Source organism: Bubalus kerabau, chromosome 6, assembly GCF_029407905.1.
Source record: "Bubalus kerabau isolate K-KA32 ecotype Philippines breed swamp buffalo chromosome 6, PCC_UOA_SB_1v2, whole genome shotgun sequence".
In the NCBI taxonomy this organism is placed as follows: domain Eukaryota; kingdom Metazoa; phylum Chordata; class Mammalia; order Artiodactyla; family Bovidae; genus Bubalus; species Bubalus kerabau.
The window spans coordinates 26,798,878-26,810,293 of NC_073629.1; the positions used below are offsets into that span (position 1 = coordinate 26,798,878).

At 45.5% G+C, this 11,416-nt stretch overlaps 1 protein-coding gene across 8 annotated transcripts in view; it reads right to left on the reverse strand.

Annotated features, from left to right (window-relative positions):
• Positions 1 to 2,832, reverse strand: part of MAN1A2 (mannosidase alpha class 1A member 2) — a 148,983-nt gene extending 146,151 nt beyond the window's left edge. For 7 of the 8 annotated variants that reach the window (XR_008715633.1, XR_008715637.1, XR_008715636.1 and 4 more), the window contains exon 1: positions 1,142 to 2,832. Coding sequence is in view for 3 of the 8 variants with exons in the window: in XM_055584612.1 (XP_055440587.1) it covers positions 1,142 to 1,443 (302 nt within the window). In the remaining 5 variants the exon portion in view is untranslated. The remainder of the gene's footprint in view (positions 1 to 1,141) is intronic. The other variant, XM_055584610.1, reaches the window with a different exon arrangement.
• Between the last annotated feature and the right edge of the window lie 8,584 nt (positions 2,833 to 11,416).

Here is an 11,416-nt window from a genome sequence, read left to right on the forward strand (position 1 = left end):
GATGAAATAATTTTAGAAGTAACTACTCCATAAGGTTCAGCCAAAAGTCAAAGAAACAGCAAGCAAAGAACTAGACTGAGAAAAAGGAAAAATCAGCTCTCATTACAACAGTAGATATTTCTAAAGTATTTAATTTTGGATAACATTTGAACACAAGGTTTTTCAAAAACTTTGTGCTTGAGGAAAAGTTAAAACTAACATCAGTTGAGAACAGAATATAAGCCTTTTTTTTTTAAAACATACTCAAAAATTAATTTAAGAAATAGAGCAAAAGGGGGAAAGATGGAACAGGGGAAAAAAGAACAAAACAAAACTGTAGGTTTGAAGAAACCAAACTACTTTCCCAGATTCTTCTTTTGATATAATAAAAGATTTAAAGAGAGCTAGAGCTCCCATTTTATCCTAATTTGGATATATTCTCCCAAGAGCTCACTTCAGATTTAGTGACTGGAAAGAATGTGAACCCTTTAATTAAGCAAATTTCAAGAGTCACTTAATACACACTACCTTCCACATGGAGGGGAGGGGGGGGGGGGAAGGTGAGAACAAAATTATATTTAAAAACATAACCAAATCTTGTCTACAAGACTCACAGTGAGTGACTTAAGATTCAGTGAGATCTTTAACTTAACTGATTGCACACAGAGCACCAAAATACATCTACTGTACCTGTGCTTGTCCTACTAAAATGCTTAAGCTTCACTACTAAGGTTAACTACCAGCCAGAGAACGAGGGCCCTTTGAGAGACAACAAATCCACAGCATGTCAGGACTCCACGGACCTATTTCACAGGGTGGCACAATGACATAAAGCAACACCTTCTTCATAAATGAAGGCGCGGCCTATTTCACTATTTCTTCAAGTTAAGTTTTCATACCTCCACTCCCCACTGTTCACATCAGACCCAACACCCCCGAACACATATATTCTTCCTACATAAAAGGAAGGAGCTGGACGTTGGATGGGGCTCTGGAGTCCTTCCAGTTTGTGGTTCTCTATTTAACTAGTTGTGAAATCACAATACAGCTCTCACAACTCAGGGAAAGTTATATTTTACTGCCAAAAAATAACAGATCTGATGCAATAAACCATACCTCGCTCTGCCAAACGTTAATACCAGAACTTCTGAAATAAACAAACCTGTGTCTATGCTCATCTGGTCCATGGATCAGGAAGATTCCAGGGTGTTTCGCCCCTTTGCCGGCATCTACATGAGGAATTAACACATCTTCCAAACCCAGATCAAAGCGTTTGTGTTTTGAAGAGTCTGGAAGAAAGAAGAATGCTCCAAAACACAGGGTGATGAAGGCACTTAGAATAAGGAGGAGGATAAACTTCTCAGAAAGTCTCAAGGTAGCCCTGTGATGCGGGAAGGAAGGCGGCCCCAGGTTCAGAGGTGGTATCCTTCGTCCAGAGAGGGGTAGCAGCGCTGGGGTAGTCATCGTTTAAGCTCTCGGGCAAAATATTTTATAAAGTTCTCATCTTATATCAAACGTACGATACATTGAACAGTCTTCGGAATCTTGGCAAAAATGGGGAAATTCAATTTTTCTCCTCTTAAAGGACTGTTGTGCTTTTCAATAGGGCACCTCTTTCACGCTCATTCAATTACATGCAGAAACGCGTGTGGCCCCAAAACGATCACTAGTTTTAAGTCCTGTGATATTTTCTTTTGCCATCTGGCTTTCGGTACCTCACCGGGTGACTACAAGTCTCCTCTTCATTCCCAAGGGTAGATCAGGCAAGCAACACCGCAGAAAGGATGCAAGGTGGGCTCTTCCATTCCTGCACCTCAGGGAGATGCTCCAGCGTGGTCTCCCGCCCCAAAAGGGTGACTGACGTGATCCCAGAGTTGTAGAAGGTTCACTTAGGCTCCTCTGATGCTTCGATTGGAGAATTTCTTAATCTCAGTGGTTGAAAAACAAGGGGCTCTTCGGAAGTCGGCCAACCGAGAGGAGGGGTCTCCCGCCTCAGCGCGACACTGGGTGAAAAGCCAAAAGAGCGACGCTGGGTGAAAAGCAGGAAAGAGGGCTCCTACGCCCGCGCCTCCCGACCCTGTCCCCCGGCTCCGAGGGCAGGCGACAGCTCCGACGCTGCCCCCTCGACAGTCGGCGCGAAGGGCATTCGCGTCCAAAATACCTGCGCCCTCCCAGCCGCGGCCGCTGTTGCTACCGCTCGGGTCTGTCAGAGAGCGGAACTTCCTCCTCCGCGGCCTCTGAGAAGCCCCGGCGTGTGCTGGGGGAGGGGAGGTGCGTCGACCGCCCCCGCCCGGCTCCTCCTCCTCTCGGCGGCCGGTTAAGTTAACCCCGGCGCCGACTCCCCGAGAGAGGCCGCCGCTGACCCCGCCGCACCCGGGCCCGGCGACCGAGCCTCCGCAGAGCGGAGGCGTAAGAAGCAGCCGAGCCGCGGCCCTCAGGTCCGAGAGCCCGGGGCAGGCGCCTGCTCATTCCTCCCTCAGCCCGGGGGCGACGGCGGCCCCGGGCGCGCGGGAGCAGCCGCGCCTCAGGCGGGCAGAGGTCAGTTCCGTCTCCTTCCTCCCCGACCGCCAGGGGCCTTGGGGGCCTCCGCCGCGCAGCCTCGGGTCGTTCGCAGCTGCTCTCTCTGGCGGTGGCGGCGGCTGCGGGAGAGGCAGCGCGTCCACGCGGTGCGGGGCTGCGGCCCGGTCCTCGCCCTGTGGCACTCTAGGCCCCGAAGGCGCGGAACAACCGGGGGCTTTCACCGTTGGGCACACGCCTGAGAGGAGCCGGCGTGTTGGGGTGGGACGGAAGGCGCGGGCCGGCCTTCGGCCCCGACTCGCGAGTGGGCGTCCCCGGGCGGCGGAGTGTGAGGTGCGCGCGCACGCTCCCGGCCCCGCCGCCGCCGCCCCTCCCCCGCCCCGCCTGGCCCGCGCTCCGGCCTCGCGCCGCTGCGGGCTCCAGCGCCGCCCTCCCGCCAGCCGCCGGCGCGCCCCCAGGAAGCGTCCTGCCGCCGCCGTCTGGGCGCTTGGTGGGAGAAGGTCTCCCGTCCGCGCTTCAGTGATAACTTAAGCCGTGCCGGGCTTTGCCATCGTCACTCGTGAGACTGACCTAGCGTTTGGGGCGGGGGTGGGGAGGGTTCAGGTCACCAAGGCTTCGCTGCAATCAAGTTACTGGGACTCAAAGGATCTCATGGCCAAGGTTAACGTTTAATCTTGCTCTGTGGAAGTCATGTCTTCAGTTGTGGACCGTGATCCCTTAGGGCTCAAAGACTGGGTCTCCAACTTCTTTGCAGCCCCTATGCACGTCGTTGGGCACCCGAGGCTCGAGTCATCTCTGTTGAGCATCAACCAAGTGCCTGGCTCTGTGTTTAAAATGGCGACCTTTCGTTTAGGTGTCGTGGTTGAGGAGTCTCCTGCAGCAGTCCATATGACCCCATAGGACAGCAGCCTTGTCGTCGTTCAGTTTCTGGAAGACGTTCTCCCATCATCTTCACACTCCTCACCACCACCGCTCCTGCAAAAGAGATAATAAGTATAGACAAGGAGGTGCTAGAACCCCAAAAGACAACAATATTGTTTAAATTAAGCCTGAAAAGCACCCTGAATTGATTTCTGTTATCCATAGTGTTAAGAACCATGTTGTGATTGGTGATGGTGGTTTAGTTGCTAAGTCGTGTAGCCTGCCAGGCTTCTCTGTAAGTGAGATTCTCCAGGCAAGAATACTGGAGTGGGTTGCCATTTCCTTCTCCAGGGGGGTCTTCCCGACCCAGGAATTGAACCCGGGTCACCTGTATTGCAGGTGGATTCTTTACCAACTGAGCTATGAGGGAAGCCCCCATGTTGTGATTAAGAACAAATGTCTATGATACACAAATACTCTTACTTTCAGCTTTGAGATTGTGTTTGATACTAAGATGTCATTCCCTCTACACATCCTTAGTGATAACTGGGAATTGGAAAAGAGTCCCTTAAATGGCAGGGACAAAAGGTCAGCCTGAGCTAAAAATCAAACAAAAAAATCCTCATTCATTGGCACAATTCAGAGTACATTCCAGTCTGCACTATTTCTAGAAGTTTTGCATATCTAACTACCTACCATATGACAAAAGAAGTCATTGTCATTGATTCACCAAATGAAACAAAGACATAAAAATGTTATGTGCCACCTCTCACCCATTCAGGCTGGCAGCCCAATCCAAAGTGAGATTTGTGTTGGACACTTGTGAAAAGTAGATGTAAGAAATTCCCTGCCTTCCCGATGTGTCTTTATAAAGTGTGCCAATTTTATGAATAAGTTTCTAATGCTGAGCCTCTCTGTAAGCCAAAGGAAAAGAAACACTTGGTTTTCCAACTGTTGACGTCATTACTTTCCATGGAAAGATCAGGAGAATAAATTTGATTTCTAAATGAAAGAGCAAGTTATATGAACCTTGAAGGATAAATATTATCTATATGGACACCAAATTGTTAACCACAGACATATCAATCATGAAACCTGCTTTAACCTAGTAGACAAGTATGACTCATAGCTGGTGGAGAAGACTTATCTGTGTCCCTCTTTCTAGTCCTTGGCTGTTTTGAAAAATTCACTTTTCCTTCAGGACAGTAAAAACATCATTACTTAAGTTTGAGATTATTGCAAATGCAGTCTGCAATCTAAGTCCATTGATGATGCTGTTGATTATCTTACTGTAATCCTGCACAAGCATCCAAAAGTGTGTGTGTGTTCATTCTAGAGACTAGTCCCTGAAATGATTTTTAAAAGAATCAGTATTGTTTTGTTTTGTTGATCTTTAAAAGCAAGTCAAAAATATATTCATAAATTATGACTACAAGTATATAAAATTATGTGTATAAAAAATTTAAAGGGAATATTTGAAAAAGACTATAGCTGTTGGATTAAGATGGTATATATGGTTTTTCCACATGTGCTCTGTTTGTGTTACTTTTATAATTAAATAAAAATTTTTAAATAGACTGATATTTGAGAAAGTTAAGGTCAAATTTCAAATAAGTGGACACAGTTGCATCAAGATGAACACACATCTGAGGGCAATCAACAGGAAGCAGAGCCCACATGAGATAGATATATAGATATATATAGGTTTCCCAGGTGGCATTTCCCTATAGCTCAGATGGTAAAGAATCTGCCTACAATGCAGGAGACTTGGGTTCAATCCCTGGGTCAGGAAGATGCCCTGGAGAAAGAAAGAAAGTGAAGTTGCTCAGTCGTGTCCAACTCTTTGGGACCCCATGGACCGTAGCCTACCAGGTTCCTCCATCCATGGGATTTTCCAGGCAAGAATACTGGAGTGGGTTGCCACTTCCTTCTCCAGGAGATCTTCCCGACCCAGGGATTGAACCCTGGTCTTCCGGGGTAGGCAGACGGTTTACCATCTGAGCCACTAGGGAATCTCTGGAGATGGCAACCCGCTCCAGTATTCTTGCCTGGGAAATCCCATGGACAGAGGAGCCTGGCTGGCTATACAGTTCATGGGGTCAAAAAGAGTCAGATATGACTGAGCATGCACCCAGACATAGACAAGATTCAAAAATGGCAGATGAATTTCCCTTTTATAAATCCATATAAATTAATATTTTAGGAAATAGGAATTATTAAGTTCATAATAAAACAAAATTTATCCCGACGGTTCAGATTTATAGGACCATTACTGAGATCCACTTATGTATTACAGTGTAACAGCTATTTGTTCAATCATACCTTTTCCATTATTGAAACAATTTAACATCTATTAACACATACATCTATTAGCACACACATATATATACACCATCTAGCTCTGTTTTCAGTGAAACTGAAGTCATATACTACAGAGAAAAAATATAGCTGGAATGCAAAAAGAGGCTTTTGATTTACTTATATAACCTGTTTCTTCTTAGTTGCAACTGGTTCCCAAGGAAGATGTTATAGGAGAAATTACAACATCACCATTAAATGTGTAGAAAAATTACCAAGTTTAGGTCAGCTCTTTCCACTCTTGCATTCTTCTGTAAAGTTTTTTCCCTAGAGGTCAGGGATAAGCTGAAGTTCAAGGTTATGAAACTCGCAAGTTAGCTCTCTGGAACTAAAGGATAAAGGATCCTTTAACTAAAGGCGGATCCTTTACCACTGAGCCAGCAAGGACGCCCCTAACCCATGGGCCCTTGAGGCTTTAGTTTGTCAGCTACTTGTCAATGCTCACCTATCTCCCCACACTGGACTGTGTGCTCGTTGAAACAGGGATTCCAACTCATTTCTCCAAACCTCTAGCACCTAGTAGAGGCTATATTACATGATAGTCCTTCAACAAATATGTCTTTCATAAGCAAATGTGCCTCAAGTATTTTGGCTCAGACAGGCAGGTGAAGTTTTTTGGACTCTTCCTGACTTGTTGATATCCAAAGGTAAAGGAGCAGGTTAGGGGCTTCCTTGCTGGCTCAGTGGTAAAGGATCCACCTACCAATACAAGAGACGCGGATTGGATTCCATCCCTGGGTTGGGAAGATCCCGTGGAGAAGGAAATGTCAACCCACTCCCATTCTTGCTTGGGAAATCCCACAGACAAAAGAGCCTGGTGGGTTACAGTCCAGGGGGTCGCAGATGAGTTGGGCACAACTTGGTGACTAAACAAGTCAGGAGAGTTGTTTACTAGGTGCTAGAGGTTTGGAGAAATAAGTTGGAATCCCTGTCTCAATGAGCACACAGTCCGATGTTTGGAGATAGGTGAGCATTGACAATTACCTGACAAACTAAAGCCTCAAGGGCCCATGGGTTCACTGAAAGGGCACCAAAGTGAGGGGAGGGCGACTGGAAGTATGTCAAGGATGGTTTCTCGATCAAATGTTTGAGCTGAGCCTTTAAGCAACAGGGAAGAAGGCTAGTGTTCCAACATAGGGAGCAGAACATGCACAGGCATCCAGAGTTACTTGTTACTGCCGCTTAATCAGATACTTCCCTGCTCTATTACAGTAAATATGTTGCTTGACCTAAACTCTCAATACTCTTGAACCGTGCATACTTGCTCCATCACTTCAGTCATGTCCGACTCTTTGCAACCCCATGAACTATAGGCCGCCGGGCTCCTCTGTCCATGGGATTTCCCAGGCAAGATTACTGGAGTGGGTTGCTTCTCCAGGGGATCTTCCTGACCCAGAGATTGAACCTGTATCTCCTGCATTGGCAGGTAGATTCTTTACCACTGAGCCACCTGGGAAGCCCAATACTCTTGAAGAAGGAAAATGAAATTTTCAAATTTTAGAAAAATGTGACTATGTAAACACATGACTAGGGCCTCTGCTGCTGCTGCTGCTAAGTCACTTCAGTCGTGTCCGACTCTGTGTGACCCCATAGACAGCAGCCCACCAGGCTCCCCTGTCCCTGGGATTCTCCAGGCAAGAACACTGGAGTGGGTTGCCATTTCCTTCTCCAATGCATGAAAGTGAAAAGTGAAGTCTCTCAGTAGTGTCTGACTCTTAGCGACCCCATGGACTGCAGCCCACCAGGCTCCTCTGTCCATGGGATTTTCCAGGCAGGAGTACTGGAGTGGGATGCCATTGCCTTCTACCAGTGCCTAAATCAGGGCCAAGCAATGAGGAAGCCAGACGCTTCAGCATCACTGGCCACATAGTAAATCTGCTTCTGTGAACCCAGCTATACCTAAGGCTAGTTCATCCTTTAAAGTTCTGATTACACAAGCCTGTAAATTTCTTTTACAGTCATAATTAGTTTCTGTGACGTACAATGTAAAGAATACCCAGGATATCTTTGCATGGAGGTGCTGTGGCTCTCTCTAGTATATGACGCATCAATAGTTCCACAGGTGTAAAAGGATAAGGGACCAGAAGGAACTCTTTCAAGCACCCATGAGACTTGGGTTAGGGATGAAAGTGGGCAGAAGGCCTAAAATGGAAAGGACTGGACACAAGTGACTGTGAAGGTATCTCAAACCTAGCAGCCCCTATTGTTGTTTAGTCACTAAGTTGTGTCTGACTCTTTTTCAGCCCCATGGACTGTAACTCACCAGGCTCCTCTATCCATGGGATGTCCCAGGCAAGAATCCTACAGGGTGTTGTACACCAGGGAGTTGTATTCTAATGAAACACTCCTACCCACCCTTCCCCTACCACAGGAAAAGTGTGGCCAAAGGAAAGGAGTTGCCCCTAGCACATGCCATGTTCTTTCTCCTTCCTCCAACCTTTTCACAGGTTCTTCCCACTTTTTTTCACTTGCCAACTCCTACTCATCCTGATGCCTATAGTAAAAACTACCACTCATATTTACTGAATCCCAGCTATGGGGAAAGCACTATCAGGTACATGATCTCATTTAATTCTCATAACAACCCTATGAGGTATGTATTTTTATTTTAATCTTATGGATGAAGAAATAAGAATAAAGTTTTCCAGTGTTTCCAGGTTCACACAGGTCAGTGGCAAAGGCGGGATTAGGTCCAAGATTCTCCAATTCCAGAGCCTGGATTTTTTTCATTATATCAGCTGCTTTCCATATTTCCTTTATCTTTTGATATCTAGAACGTAGTATATCACTGATAGTGGATGTGCAATACTATTTAATGAATGAATGTATAAATCAGTGACATATATTGTCAAGATAACTGCCTTGAGTGGATTAAAAACAGCTTTAATATGAGGCTTTACAAAGAACGCTTAACCTCCTTCGGCATCAGATTGCTCTTTATAAAGGTGGATGGGAGTATCCAATTTTGAAGAGTTCCATAGGGGCTCCTGGATTTCCTTGGTGCTTGTTAGAGAAATTAAATAAATAGTCTTGTTTAGGCTTCAAAAACAAAGCAGAGTAGGCCTCTGACCTTGCTTCTAACCTGCCTGGACATTGCCCCAACTGTGAGTGACTGTGGGTGACTGCCTGCTGTGAGTTTAACACTGGAACCACCATAGAGAAGATGGGGAACTAATTTTGAGATTGTTTAGCCCCTGGACGAGGTCTGGTCAAGCAAGCCCCAGGCTTAGCAACATTCCAAGTTTTACAAGACAAATGAAAGTTGCTCAGTCTTGTCTGACTTTTGTGACCCCATGGACTCTACAGTCCATGGAATTCCCCAGGCCAGAATACTGGAGAATTTCCTTCTCCAAGGGATCTTCCAACCCAGGGATCGAAACCAGGTCTCCCCCATTGCAGGAGAATTCTTTACCATCTGAGCCACCAGGGAAGACCCTTGTTTTTACAAGACAAAACAAACAGCATTAACATGAAACCAGGCTTGCAATTTGCTCACAGACTGATGATTATATTAATTTGTGGGATTATAAGTGGGAACCTCAAACTGCAATCTTTGAAGTCTCACCCAGGGAGTGGATGCGCTGCCTGGGACCTTTTCCCAATTGGACTCTGGATGTGCTGTGACATGGGACTTCCCAGTGCTGTTTTAAGTCTGGATGTTGGTCAAAAGCCGATTTGGTGATGTATCCTCTGCTCTTTCTACTTCTCTTTTAATGTTAGTATATTGAAAGTAAGCTAGATAGTTCTCAAATAAGTATTTGGATTATTTAAATATATGTAATGAGTGGCTTGGGCTTCCCTCGTAGCTCAGTCAGTAAAGAGTCTGCCTGCAATGCAGGAGACCCGGGTTCGATTCCTGGTTTGGGAAGATCCCCTGGAGAAGGAAATGGCAACCCACTCCAGTATTCTTGCCTGGAGAATCCAATGGACAGTGGAGCCTGGCATGGCAGGCTTCTATGGGATCGCAAGTGTCAGACACGACTAAGCGACTAAGCACGCAGAACACAATGAGGGGCTTATTTTGTTAACAAAACTTTGAACCTGAGACAAAAGTGAAAACTTTCAGCAAAACTGTGGTTCAGTGGTAAAGAATCCACCTGCCAACACAGGAGATGCAGGAGCCATGGGTTCAATTCCTGGGTCAGGAAGATCCCCTGGAGAAGGAAATAGCAACCCACTCCAGTATTCTTGCCTGGGAAATTCCATGGACAGAGGAGTCTGACAGGCAAACCACTGCCACCACTTGGGTACCTAGATCACACCCCTTCACACTCAGGAGTGAGCTACCTGACTGGGGAGTACTCTAACATTCATTGGCTCAAAGGCCTTGACTGAATGGGACTAATCTATTAAAAAGTCCCAATTACTGAGGATTCATTCTTTTGTTCCCTTTCTGCCCCAGAACTAGTGCAACCATCTTTTGTGAACATGTCTGCTTGGCAGACCCAGCATTCCCCTTTGGTGGGCTGTCCTGAGGCCAAGTTTTGTGGGAGTGAGTGGTCAGCTGAGAGTGTCTGAAGCTTTTTTGGATTACAGATCTAGACCTTTTTCTTTATTAGCTTACCTGTAATAGAGCTGACATTAAAAAAAAAAAAAAAACCTCCACTTGACTATCCTGTATGTCTTCATTCAAAATCAGTGGGGGAAAAGGGTGGGACATGCAATTTACTGATCCTCTCAAATAATTAATTATGGCTATAACACAGATGGTAGAGGGAAGGTTGGTGAGAGAGAAAGCCAAGATAAAAGTATTATATCTACTACTGTGGGCAAGATTCCTTAGAAGAAATGGAGTAGCCTTCACAGTCAACAAAAGAGTCTGAAATGCACTTGGGTGCAATCTCAAAAATGACAGAATGATCTCTGTTCATTTCCAAGGCAAATAATTCAATATCACAGTAATCCAAGTCTATGCCCCAACCAGTAATGCTGAAGAAGCTGAACTTGAACAGATCTATGAAGATCTACAAGACCTTCTAGAACTAACACCCAAAAAAGATGTCCTTTTCATCATAGGGGACTGGAATGCAAAAATAAGAAGTCAAGAGATACCTGGAGTAACAGGAAAATTTGGCCTTGGAGTACAAAATGAAGCAAGGCAAAGGCTAACAATTTTGCCAAGAGAACACACTGGTCATAGCAAACACCCTCTTCCAATAACACAAGAGACTATTCTACACATGGACATCACCAGATGGCCAATACCAAAATCAGATTAATTATATTCTTTCCAGCTGAAGATGGAGAGGCTCTATACAGTGACCAAAAACAGGACTGGGAGCTGATTGTGGCTCAGACCATGATCTCCTTATCGTAAAATTCAGACATATTGAAAAATTAGGGAAAACTACCAGACCATTCAGGTATGACCTAAACAAAATCCCTGATGATTATATAGAGGAAGTGAGAAATAGATTCAAGGGATTAGATCTGATAGAGTGCCTGAAGAACTATGGGCAGAAGTTCATGACGTTGTACAGGAGGCAGTTATCAAGACCATTTCCAAGAAAAAGAAATGCAAAAAGGCAAAATGGTTGTCTGAGGAGGCCTTACAAAGAGCTGAGAAAAGAAGAGAAGCCAAAGGCAAAGGAGAAAGGAAAGATACACCTATCTGAATGCAGAGTTCCAAAGAATAGCAAAAAGAGATAAGAAAGCCTTCCTCAGTGATCAATGCAAAGAAATAGAGAAAACAATAGAATGA